This window comes from Brassica napus, chromosome C2 (genome assembly GCF_020379485.1).
Source record: "Brassica napus cultivar Da-Ae chromosome C2, Da-Ae, whole genome shotgun sequence".
NCBI lineage: Eukaryota > Viridiplantae > Streptophyta > Magnoliopsida > Brassicales > Brassicaceae > Brassica > Brassica napus.
This window is the reverse complement of record NC_063445.1, coordinates 25577871-25591730: the sequence shown is the minus strand read 5'-3', so window position 1 is coordinate 25591730 and position 13860 is coordinate 25577871. Positions and strand designations below refer to the sequence as shown.

General features: G+C 44.4%; 1 protein-coding gene across 1 annotated transcript; it reads left to right on the top strand.

Annotated features, from left to right (window-relative positions):
* Window positions 1-229: 229 nt before the first annotated feature.
* On the top strand, window positions 230-3772 carry LOC125581745. Its single transcript, XM_048747700.1, has 4 exons — window positions 230-500; window positions 599-772; window positions 1105-1162; window positions 1749-3772. Exon 4 carries the CDS (start codon window positions 2280-2282, stop codon window positions 3732-3734), a length of 1455 nt encoding a protein of 484 aa, XP_048603657.1. The 5' UTR covers window positions 230-500; window positions 599-772; window positions 1105-1162; window positions 1749-2279; the 3' UTR covers window positions 3735-3772.
* The last annotated feature ends 10088 nt before the right edge of the window (window positions 3773-13860 follow it).

Here is a 13860-nt window from a genome sequence, read left to right as displayed (position 1 = left end):
ACAAATTGTGACACCCGCCACTTTCTATTGTAAGAACGTCTGCACAAATTGTGACACCCGAGTAGCTGCTCAGGAGGCAGCCAGACAGGCCGCTCAGGAGGCCGCCCGAGTAGTTGCTTATGTGAAAGTGGCGGGTGTCCTCTAACCCCCTAGTTCCCATAATGGAGGGGTTGGGGTCGGTGCGCTGCAGCGCTGTCAGCCTGGGTCCCACAGGGCGGGTTGTTACATAATTGTCACGACCTAACTTCTCCACTCCACCAACTCCACCCATTAACACATCTATTAAACCCACCTTCTCCACTATATCACCTGCAATCAAAAGAAACAAAAAAAAAAAAATCAGAGAGAAGAGAAGAGAAGAGTAGAGAAGAGAAGGGAAGAGAAAAGAAGAGAGGGGGAGGTGAGAAGAAGGATTTGGAGAGGTTGAGCTCGTCACCGGAGTTTGTTAGAGCCTCTGCACCCCGTGACCGTGTTGAGCTCGCCACCACCGTTAACCGCAGGTAACCACCGCGAAAATCCCATGATTTAAGTTCAGTTTCGGTTCCGTTTAGTAAATCGCCCATAACTTCCTAACCGTTGAGCATTTCGTGCCTGCAAGACCATCATCGTGTTCCTCTCGTCGAGAAGAAGCCATAGACACCAACCGCGTCACGATTGGAGCCCGGACGAGCCCTCACGCGCCTCCAGAAGATCGCCCTGCACGCGCGCGTGAAACACACGCGCCGCCGCCGCCGCCACCGCAGCTCCGCCGTCGCCGCCGGTCAACTTTCCGGTAAGTCGCCGCCGCAGCTCCGCCGTCGCCGCCGGTGACCGACACCGGTGACTCGCCGGCGACTCGCCAATCGGCCGAGTCAACCCGGTGAGTCAACTCTGTGACTCGGTCAACCGGTGGTTTGACCGGTTTAAATCGATTTCGATTCGGTTAGGTTAAACCGGTCGGTTAAAATCAATTGGAAATCGGTTAGGAAAAACCGGATTAATTAATTAATTAATTAATTAATTAATTAAATAATTAATCTTTGACCAGCGGGTTGACTTTTCCGTAAATACCTGTTTTAAACCGTTCGAAAGGCGTTCTGACTCAAAATTTCGATCTGATTTCAGATTTGGAGTCCATTTGAGCAGCTGGAGTTCATAGATACCACTTCTTATTGTTGCTAAGGTGAGGGTCTATTCCCGAACTTCTCGTACACGGCTTAGGACCTCGAATAAATATAGTTTATTTGTAATGTGTTCCGTCTGTGTGAAATCGAGTCTATCATTGCTTGTTTAGTTTTAGGTTCTTTGCATAAACCGGAACTAGGGGGTTAGAGGATTCAACATTGATTGTTTCACTTAATGTAAATTCTTAGCTAGGATTGTTTTTGTTTTGGAGACGGATACAGAGACGGACTTCTGTATGCCGGATTGTATGGAGGTCACGGCCAACTTTAGTCGACCGGTTGAGCCGTAGACTGGAAGTGTCGATAAATCGTCTACGGGCGTGTGTTACCGAGCACTTTTTCGGTGTGTGTATGAACCGAGCACCTTTTCGGTAGTGTTTTGGCCTGTTAGTGGGCGGCGAGTGTGCACCTCGCTAGGACCATTGTTTGTTGCTTGAGTACTTTAGGTACTGTGTTTGACATGCATTAGAATTAAATTATATTTATTCGGAGTGCTATGTCCGGGTCCATGGACTTCGGGGTAGCATCCCATACCTCGCTGAGCGATTCCCCTGTCGCTCACCCCTCATTCTTTCCCCCTTTTAGGTGAGACCGATGAGCAGGAGTGATTATCGGACCGGTGCTATTGGGCTTTTGGGCTTCTATCGCTTTTACCGGTTTTATCTTTATCGGGCCTTTAGGCCTTTGGACTATTATCGTCTATGTTATTCCTATTTCAGACTTTCGGTTTATATCGTATTTTATATTTCGGATGTTATCAATGTTGGGCTTTTAGGCCTTTTGTTACCGTATTGACTTTTATATTATATGAAGATTATTATTATTTGAGTTGTATTATTATTTTATTTCCGCTTTTATCAATTTATTATATTTTGAAAGTGGCGGGTGTCACAATTTGGTATCAGAGCGGGTTCCGTCTCGGCTCCGACCCGGGATGGCGATTTTTGGAGACCTGGTTTTATTCGGTTTTGACGGTTTTAAACGATTTCAAAATATTTTCGGGGATTTGGAAATTTTAAAAATAAAAATAAATAGCACCATTCCGTTCGATATCACTTCTCCTTAAATGTTGGTATCCAAAGTTCAGCGTAAATTAACTTTTCGCTTTCCTTTTAGATGCCGCCAAGGAGAAGAACCACCCGTGCCCAGACCGCCAGAGCCATTAGAGACAATGTAGATGAGCATGAGCAGCCCGCAGTTCCACCACCCGCGGCTCAACCAGTTGATCAGGATGCATTGAGACAGATGGTTCAGGATGCCGCTAGACAGGCCGCTCAGGAAGCACTTCAGCAGATTGCCCAGGAGGCAGCCAGACATGCCGCTCAGGAGGCCGCCCGAGTAGCTGCTCAGGAGGTTGCTCGTCAGATGGCTGCCGTTCAGCAGGGACCGCAGATTCAGGTTCAGCAAGTTCCACTGGTTCAGGTCCAACAGGATCAGCAGATTCCAGCTCAGCATGATCATCAGGATCCCGTTCAGCAGGTTCCCCTTCCACAGGTTCCTCTACAGCAGGGTCCAGTTCAGCAGTTTGCTCATGGTGTTCAGGATCTACCGCCACCACCACCGCGACCTTATGTTTACCCGGTTTATAATGAGAGGTTCTACAGGCTGACATGTCAGATGAGAAACATGGAGATGGAGCATTTTAGCGGGACAGTGGATGCTGTAGCTGCACACGATTGGAAGTTAGCCTTGCAGCGGAAGCTGGAGATTATTGAGTGTCCACCAGAGTTGTCGCTCAGATTGACTATGCAGTACCTTCGTGGAGATGCTCTTATATGGTGGGAGGGAATACGATTGAGCCATTTTGGGCCAGAGAGACTTACCTTCGCTGATTTCATTCGAGAGTTCGATAGGAAATACTTTCCGAAGGAAGCGATGGATAAGAAGAAGTGCGAGTTCGAGCATGTAAGCCAGGGAGTGATGTCTATCAGGGAGTATGAGGTTGTGTTCAACCAACTTCGCAGATTTGCAGGAGTGGGCATTTCAGAAGAAGACTTGATTAGAAAGTTTTTGAGTGGGATGCGTGTGGAGATTCGTAACAGGTGTCGCGTAGTCACTTACCACCGGTTGGGAGATTTGGTGGAGAAAGCTGCAGAGCAGGAGGCAGGCTTGGCGGAGGAGCAGGAACTCGCCAAAGCAGTTCATGTTAAGTCTGGAAAAGCTCCAGAGTCTCAAAGGAGAGCAGGGGACACGTCGGGATTACCGATATGTCCTCGTTGCCATCGCAGTCACAGTGGGCAGTGTATGAGGTGTCTTACTTGCGGTAGGATTGGACACATTGCGAAGTTTTGTCGGGCTAAGCCATTGGATATGCCACCAGTCAGACAGATTGCAGCACCAGCAGCACCAGCAGCGGCACATGTTTGCTTTGGCTGTGGTCAGCCAGGTCACTTCATCAGAGATTGCCTGAGGAAAGGCAATGCGGCACTTCCACCACCACCGAAGCGTCTAGCCATCGCTCCACGTGTGTTTGCGGTTGGAGATCCTCAGGGAGCTGAGCCGATAGCAGGTATGAGTCTTTTCCATACTTGTTTGTGTTTGGGTATTTTGGCTCGTGGTTGTCATGTGTAGTTAGTAAAAATCTCGTGTAGGATCGGTTTTAGTTGGAGGAGATTCAGCTTATACCTTATTCGACACGGGAGCCTCTCATAGTTTTGTGAGTCCGCGCTTAGTCCAGTCTTGGTCTTTTCGAGGAGTCTTTGAACCGAAGGCTAAGCAGATCCAGACTGCTGGCACGGAGAAGTTGGATGCAGTTGGCATTCATCACGATGTACCAGTTCTACTTTGAGGAGTCGAGTTGCTCGGAGATTTGACGGAGATGGAGATGAGCTCCTACGATGTTATACTTGGGATGGATTGGCTGTCGCGACATCGAGTAGTCTTGGATTGTCCGAAGGCAAGAGTTAATATCCCTAGAGAAGAAGGAAAGATCATTTGCGAGGGAATTCAGACACACCGGGAAATTCCTATCGTCTCCATGTTGCGTGCAGAAGAATTATTGGAAAGTGGAGCAGAGGGATTCTTGGCAACCATTTCGATGGTTAAGGAGGACGGTCAGCAGAAGCTGCATGATATACCAGTGGTCGCCGAGTACGAGGATGTTTTTGAGCCTTTAAAAGGGCCACCACCAGCTAGAAGTGATGTTCTTACGATTGAGGTGGAACCAGGAGCAGCACCGGTTTCACGAGCCCCTTACCGTCTAGCACCACCTGAGATGGCTGAGTTGAAGAAGCAGCTGGAGGAACTATCAAGTAAGGGTTTTATCAGACCAAGTACTTCACCGTGGGGAGCACCAGTGTTGTTTGTGAAGAAGAAGGATGGAAGTTTTAGACTCTGTATCGACTACAGAGGTTTGAACAAAGTCACCATCAAGAATAAGTATCCGCTTCCGCGCATCGACGAGTTGTTGGATCAGTTGCAGGGAGCTTCATGGTTTTCTAAGATTGACTTGACCTCAGGATACCACCAGATTGCAATAGCTGATCGCGATGTGCAGAAGACGGCCTTCCGTACACGTTATGGACATTATGAGTTCGTGGTGATGCCATTTGGTTTAACGAACGCACCGGCAGCATTCATGAAGCTTATGAATGATGTGTTTCGCGAACATTTGGATAAGTGTGTGATTGTTTTCATAGACGATATCCTTGTTTATTCTCGAAGTAGAGAAGAGCATGCCGAGCACTTACGGATTGTGTTGGGGAAGCTTAGAGAGCATCGGCTGTTTGCTAAGTTGAGTAAGTGCAGCTTCTGGCAGAGGAAGATTGGATTTCTTGGTCATGTGGTTTCAGAAGAAGGAGTTGCTGTGGATTCAGAAAAGATTGCTGCAATTTCCGAATGGCCAGCACCCAAAAGTGCGACTGAGGTTCGCAGTTTTCTTGGTTTGGCAGGGTACTACAGGAAGTACGTCAAAGATTTTTCTAGCATTGCGAAGCCAATGACGAAGCTTACGGGCAAAGATGTTAAGTTTGATTGGTCAGGCGATTGCTCGAGGAGTTTCGCTGAGTTGAAGCGACAGCTGACACAGACACCCGTTTTGGTACTTCCGAGGTTAGGGATACCATATGAGGTCTACACTGATGCGTCAGGAACCGGATTGGGATGTGTATTGATGCAGGAGGGTAAGGTCATTGCATATGCATCACGCCAGTTGAGGCCTCACGAGGTCAACTATCCTACGCATGATTTGGAATTGGCAGCAGTTGTATTTGCATTAAAGATTTGGAGGTCATACTTGTATGGAGAGAAGGTGAAAATTTTCACGGACCACCAGAGTCTGAAGTACATATTTACGCAGACGGACTTGAATTTGAGGCAGCGTAGATGGATGGAATTGTTAGCAGACTACAATTTGGAGATCACATATCACCCGGGAAAAGCCAATCATGTGGCGGATGCCTTGAGTAGGCGCAGAAGCGATGTATCGGGAACCAAAGAGGTCCAGGAGCTTACTGGGACACTTGCTAGTCTCAGATTATGTGCAGTTACTGTAGAGGGAGAGTCAGTTGGCGCTGAGGCTGTAGGGCGGGCAGACTTACTATGGAGGATACGCAAAGCTCAGGATGGTGATGAAGCTTTGCGTAAGCAGATCGAGATGGAGTGTATTGGTTTTCATACAGCCACCAGCGGGATGTTCATGTATCGAAACAGGGTTTGTGTGCCCAATGATGAGTTGTTAAGAAAGGAGATATTACGGCAAGCACACCACTCGAGTTTCTCTATTCATCCAGGAAATACCAAGATGTATAGGGATCTGAAGCGATATTACCATTGGCCTGGTATGAAGAGAGATGTTGCTTCAAATGTATCGCAATGTCAGACGTGTCAGATGGTTAAGGCCGAGCATCAGGTTCCTAGCGGGTTATTACAAAACCTGCCATTACCGGAGTGGAAATGGGACATGGTAACTATGGATTTTGTGACGGGTTTGCCGACTACTTCAGGAGGGAAGAATGCCATATGGGTAGTCGTGGATAGACTTACGAAGTCAGCCCATTTTCTAGCAGTTAAGAAGACAGACAGAGCTGATCAGCTAGCACAGACTTACATCAACGAGATTGTAAGATTGCATGGAGTTCCAGTCAGCATTGTATCGGATCGGGATACAAAGTTCACGTCTGAGTTTTGGAGAGCCTTCCAGAAGGCGCTTGGGACGAAAGTTCATATGAGTACGGCTTATCACCCGCAGACAGACGGTCAATCAGAGAGGACTATTCAGACCTTAGAGGATATGCTTAGGGCTTGCGTCTTAGATTGGGAAGGTAGTTGGTTGAAGTATCTACCTCTAGCCGAGTTTGCCTACAACAACAGCTATCATTCGAGTATTGGGATGGCACCATATGAGGCTCTATATGGTAGGCCTTGTCGCACACCACTTTGTTGGACAGAAGTGGGGGAGCGGCGTGAGATAGAACCAGCCATGGTTCAAGAGACGGTAGAGCAAGTTGAGATGCTCAAGGTTCGGCTTAAAGAAGCCCATGACCGTCAGAAGAGTTATGCAGATAAGCGGCGTAAGGATTTGGAGTTCCAGGTTGGCGACCTTGTATACCTAAAAATGAGGACATTTCAAGGAGGATCTAAGACTCGGAAGCTGAAGAAGCTTAAACCAAGATATATGGGACCATACCCGATTTTGGAGCGAATTGGAGCAGTTGCTTACCGATTGGATTTATCGGAAGAGTTATCAGACTTCCATGACGTGTTTCATGTTTCAGTTTTAAGGAAAGCCGTGAGAGAACCGGAGCTCATTTTGCAACAGCCGCCCAGTGACCTTGATAGAAATTTGCGTGCGCCGTGTCAGCCAGTGGAGATATTGGATCGCCAAGTGAGAGCAGATAATGGTATGATGACCATGTTGGTCAAAGTTCGTTGGGAGAGAGATGGGATTCTGGAGGAGACCTGGGAGTCTGAGCCGCAGATGATGATTGATTATCCAGAACTTTTTCGGGATGATGTTGGGCAGTAAGTTCTTGACTCGAATTCGGGACGAATTCCTTATTAGTGGGGGAGAATTGTCACGACCTAACTTCTCCACTCCACCAACTCCACCCATTAACACATCTATTAAACCCACCTTCTCCACTATATCACCTGCAATCAAAAGAAACAAAAAAAAAAAAAAAAATCAGAGAGAAGAGAAGAGAAGAGTAGAGAAGAGAAGGGAAGAGAAAAGAAGAGAGGGGGAGGTGAGAAGAAGGATTTGGAGAGGTTGAGCTCGTCACCGGAGTTTGTTAGAGCCTCTGCACCCCGTGACCGTGTTGAGCTCGCCACCACCGTTAACCGCAGGTAACCACCGCGAAAATCCCATGATTTAAGTTCAGTTTCGGTTCCGTTTAGTAAATCGCCCATAACTTCCTAACCGTTGAGAATTTCGTGCCTGCAAGACCATCATCGTGTTCCTCTCGTCGAGGCGAAGCCATAGACACCAACCGCGTCACATTTGGAGCCCGGACGAGCCCTCACGCGCCTCCAGAAGATCGCCCTGCACGCGCGCGTGAAACGCACGCGCCGCCGCCACCGCAGCTCCGCCGTCGCCGCCGGTCAACTTTCCGGTAAGTCGCCGCCGCAGCTCCGCCGTCGCCGCCGGTGACCGACACCGGTGACTCGCCGGCGACTCGCCAATCGGCCGAGTCAACCCGGTGAGTCAACTCGGTGACTCGGTCAACCGGTGGTTTGACCGGTTTAAATCGATTTCGATTCGGTTAGGTTAAACCGGTCGGTTAAAATCAATTGGAAATCGGTTAGGAAAAACCGGATTAATTAATTAATTAATTAATTAATTAATTAATTAATTAATTAATTAATTAAATAATTAATCTTTGACCAGCGGGTTGACTTTTCCGTAAATACCCGTTTTAAACCGTTCGAAAGGCGTTCTGACTCAAAATTTCGATCTGATTTCAGATTTGGAGTCCATTTGAGCAGCTGGAGTTCATAGATACCACTTCTTATTGTTGCTAAGGTGAGGGTCTATTCCCGAACTTCTCGTACACGGCTTAGGACCTCGAATAAATATAGTTTATTTCTAATGTGTTCCGTCTGTGTGAAATCGAGTCTATCATTGCTTGTTTAGTTTTAGGTTCTTTGCATAAACCGGAACTAGGGGGTTAGAGGATTCAACATTGATTGTTTCACTTAATGTAAATTCTTAGCTAGGATTGTTTTTGTTTTGGAGACGGATACAGAGACGGACTTCTGTATGCCGGATTGTATGGAGGTCACGGCCAACTTTAGTCGACCGGTTGAGCCGTAGACTGGAAGTGTCGATAAATCGTCTACGGGCGTGTGTTACCGAGCACTTTTTCGGTGTGTGTATGAACCGAGCACCTTTTCGGTAGTGTTTTGGCCTGTTAGTGGGCGGCGAGTGTGCACCTCGCTAGGACCATTGTTTGTTGCTTGAGTACTTTAGGTACTGTGTTTGACATGCATTAGAATTAAATTATATTTATTCGGAGTGCTATGTCCGGGTCCATGGACTTCGGGGTAGCATCCCATACCTCGCTGAGCGATTCCCCTGTCGCTCACCCCTCATTCTTTCCCCCTTTTAGGTGAGACCGATGAGCAGGAGTGATTATCGGACCAGTGCTATTGGGCTTTTGGGCTTCTATCGCTTTTACCGGTTTTATCTTTATCGGGCCTTTAGGCCTTTGGACTTTTATCGTCTATGTTATTCCTATTTCAGACTTTCAGTTTATATCGTATTTTATATTTCGGATGTTATCAATGTTGGGCTTTTAGGCCTTTTGTTACCGTATTGACTTTTATATTATATGAAGATTATTATTATTTGAGTTGTATTATTATTTTATTTCCGCTTTTATCAATTTATTATATTTTGAAAGTGGCGGGTGTCACAATTTGTGAAAGAATGCCAGACAATTGGTGCTGCTCCTGGCTCTACTTCTATTGTAAGAACGTCTGCTCTAGCTGGTGGTGGCCCTTTTAAAGGCTCAAAAACATCCTCGTACTCGGCGACCACTGGTATATCATGCAGCTTCTGCTGACCGTCCTCCTTAACCATCGAAATGGTTGCCAAGAATCCCTCTGCTCCACTTTCCAATAATTCTTCTGCACGCAACATGGAGACGATAGGAATTTCCCGGTGTGTCTGAATTCCCTCGCAAATGATCTTTCCTTCTTCTCTAGGGATATTAACTCTTGCCTTCGGACAATCCAAGACTACTCGATGTCGCGACAGCCAATCCATCCCAAGTATAACATCGTAGGAGCTCATCTCCATCTTCGTCAAATCTCCGAGCAACTCGACTCCTCCAAGTAGAACTGGTACATCGTGATGAATGCCAACTGCACCCAACTTCTCCGTGCCAGCAGTCTGGATCTGCTTAGCCTTCGGTTCAAAGACTCCTCGAAAAGACCAAGACTGGACTAAGCGCGGACTCACAAAACTATGAGAGGCTCCCGTGTCGAATAAGGTATAAGCTGACTCTCCTCCAACTAAAACCGATCCTACACGAGATTTTTACTAACAACACATGACAACCACGAGCCAAAATACCCAAACACAAACAAGTATGGAAAAGACTCATACCTGCTATCGGCTCAGCTCCCTGAGGATCTCCAACCGCAAACACACGTGGAGCGATGGCTAGACGCTTCGGTGGTGGTGGAAGTGCCGCATTGCCTTTCCTCGGGCAATCTCTGATGAAGTGACCTGGCTGACCACAGCCAAAGCAAACATGTGCCGCTGCTGGTGCTGCTGGTGCTGCAATCTGTCTGACTGGTGGCATATCCAATGGCTTAGCCCGACAAAACTTCGCAATGTGTCCAATCCTACCGCAAGTAAGACACCTCATACACTGCCCACTGTGACTGTGATGGCAACGAGGACATATCGGTAATCCCGACGGGTCCCCTGCTCTCCTTTGAGACTCTGGAGCTTTTCCAGACTTAACATGAACTGCTTTGGCGAGTTCCTGCTCCTCCGCCAAGCCTGCCTCCTGCTCTGCAGCTTTCTCCACCAAATCTCCCAACCGGTGGTAAGTGACTACGCGACACCTGTTACGAATCTCCAGTCGCATCCCACTCAAAAACTTTCTAATCAAGTCTTCTTCTGAAATGCCCACTCCTGCAAATCTGCGAAGTTGGTTGAACACAACCTCATACTCCCTGATAGACATAACTCCCTGGCTTACATGCTCGAACTCGCACTTCTTCTTATCCATCGCTTCCTTCGGAAAGTATTTCCTATCGAACTCTCGAATGAAATCAGCGAAGGTAAGTCTCTCTGGCCCAAAATGGCTCAATCGTATTCCCTCCCACCATATAAGAGCATCTCCACGAAGGTACTGCATAGTCAATCTGAGCGACAACTCTGGTGGACACTCAATAATCTCCAGCTTCCGCTGCAAGGCTAACTTCCAATCGTGTGCAGCTACAGCATCCACTGTCCCGCTAAAATGCTCCATCTCCATGTTTCTCATCTGACATGTCAGCCTGTAGAACCTCTCATTATAAACCGGGTAAACATGAGGTCGCGGTGGTGGTGGCGGTAGATCCTGAACACCATGAGCAAACTGCTGAACTGGACCCTGCTGTAGAGGAACCTGTGGAAGGGGAACCTGCTGAACGGGATCCTGATGATCATGTTGAGCTGGAATCTGCTGATCCTGTTGGACCTGAACCAGTGGAACTTGCTGAACCTGAATCTGTGGTCCCTGCTGAACGGCAGCCATCTGACGAGCAACCTCCTGAGCAGCTACTCGGGCGGCCTCCTGAGCGGCCTGTCTGGCTGCCTCCTGGGCAATCTGCTGAAGTGCTTCCTGAGCGGCCTGTCTAGCGGCATCCTGAACCATCTGTCTCAATGCATCCTGATCAACTGGTCTTTTATTATGACAACCCGCCCCGTGGGACCCAGGCTTACAGCCTTCCCACAAGACAAGCTGTCACCAATTGATCTGCAGGTCAATTGGTGACAGCTTGTCTTGTGGGAAGGCTGTAAGCCTGGGTCCCACGGGGCGGGTTGTCATAATTAAAAGTCGACTTTTATTATGACAACCCGCCCCGTGGGACCCAGGCTCACAGCGCTGCAGCGCACCGACCCCAACCCCTCCATTATGGGAACTATCTGCCCCATAATTAGGTTGTTGGTGAGATTCGAACCCCCGACCTCACCCTTTAACAGCCTTCCCACAAGACAAGCTGTCACCAATTGAACTGCAGATACCAAATTGCTGACAGCGCTGCAGCGCACCGACCCCAACCCCTCAATTGGTGACAGCTTGTCCTGTGGGAATGCTGTTAAAGGGTGAGGTCGTGGGTTCGACGCTCACCAACAACCTAATTATGGAAGGTGTTCCATAATGAAGGGGTTGGGGTCGGCGCGCTGCAGCGCTGTGAGCCTGGGTCCCACGGGGCGGGTTGTCATAATAAGCTTCTCCAAATGGTTAAAGAACAATGTCGGGTAAAGATAGTTGTAGCCAGTAAGGAGATCACTAACGAGAAAGATGTCCTTTTGGTACAACAAATATTTAGAATTAAAATGATGACAGTCAGGTGACATTCTTTCGAAAGGACAGCGAAGAGAGGCCCAATGGAATTGAAGCATTGCCTTTACATGTCTACCCTTTTTATATATATAGATTTACGCTCAGCTAAACCCCTGAATCGATATATTTATTGGTTAAGTGAACTCTATGGTTTGGATTTCAGTACGAGGAAACATTGAAACAACCTTGATTAAGTTTTTAAAGTATTCTACAAATCAGATGATACGTCCAGTTTTGTGTTGTTTTCTTAAAAAAATTCTGTTACTAGTAGCAAAAGAAAACAAGCTTCTGAAACCAGCTCAAAATGTGAATAAAGTCGTACGCAAAATCATTTTTTCTTCGGTCGTTCTAATGATATACCTCTACCATTTTTTTTCGGCCACTAGAGCATCCCCAACGAGGGGTTCTCTTCCAAAGTTTCTTCATACACATATATGTATATTAAGAAACTTTGGAAGAGAACCCCCATTGAAGGTGCTAAAACGTGTAGTTGAACCTGATGTATATTTGATATAGATATCGATAATCATGGCTGATATTTGAAGGGAAATTTGATAGGCACACCTTGGCATGCTTTCGGATTTAGTGAATGACAAAGTTCAGCTCATGTAAGAAGCCAATTTTTCGATATAAATTAATAAGAGCATCAATCGCCATATGTTTCTTAATATGGATTTCTCAGAATTATTCTATTTATATATTTAAAAATTAATTATGTAATAGCATTTAATCTCTTTAAAATAGGTGTACCAATTAAAAAGAAATAAATGGGTAATTGGTCTCTCAGATGTATAGTTTCTCAAAAGATTCTTTTTTTTTTTATTACATATTCTTCTTTTTATTTTGTTTGTTGAGAAACCTTTCAAAATATTACCAATGAAAGTGTTCTAAGCAAGCTATGCATCTGTTTCTTGGGATGTTTTTGAAGATGCAAATCCGTTGGTATAGATAAGGTTCGGGTGACGACAAAAAAAAAAAAAGATAAGGTTCGGGTTAACTAACCAAAATAATAACATGACCCTGATCCGCGCGCCAGCGCGGATATGAATTTTCAGTTTTTAATTATTTATTTTATTAAATGATGTATTTGTAATATTCGTTTATATTATATTCATTAAGTAAATATTTTTTTTTTTGTATCTTAAACTATCTATTTTTTTACGAATGTGTGATATCATATAAAAATATAAAGAATGAGTATAGAGTTAATTAGATAATTTTAAAAACAGAAATTTTTCTTTCGTGTGTGATATCATATAAATAATGATCCGCCGAGTTAACAAAAATCATGATTATTTTATGTGTAATTTTTTTTTGACCATTTCTTTAAAACTATATTAAATTTTACATATTTTAATTAGAATATTTTTAATATCTTTACCTTTTTATTTGAAATGCAACTCAATATTTTTTAAACAATTATAACAAAATATTTAAAAAATATCTTTAGAATTTGTTAAACAATATGAAAATTACGTTTTAAATTAAAATTATCCTAAAATATGATAAGTTTTGATGTAAACGAAAACTCAAATTATGTCAAAATAATGATATTCAATGATAATAACAATTTTAATTGATTATTATTTAAAAAATACATTTACAAAAATATTGTTTGAAAGAAAATTCATTTATCTTTCAAATATAAAATGAAAATGTTATAATTAAATAATACAAAATATAAATAAAAACCATAAATTTAGAAAATGACAACTAAATTATATTATGCTAAAATATTTTTTCTAACAATTTATCAAATGACAAATGAGTTATGAGCAAATAATACCATATAATTTTTAAAAACATAGTCATTCTTAAATATTTTTTGAATAAATAATTATTTTTAAATTTAATCAACTGAAAATAATATTCGTACAATTGTGTGAGTCAAATTCTAGTTTTATTGATGCGTGTTATATATTAGTGCTGCATGTTTTAGGTAACATTTTAATGATGCACGTTTTTAAAAATCTCCATTATTAAAATTATGCACGTAAGGATAACTCATGAGTTTTTTTGGTTGATTAAATGTCATTATGTCCAAATTTATTTAAGGATATTTCATTAAGAAAACTGAAAAAGACAAACAATAAAATAGGAAGTTTAAATTCATTTAAGCATATTTCATTAATGTAACTGAAAAGACAAATAATAAATTAGACAATTTTATTCGTTTTAGGATATTTCATAAA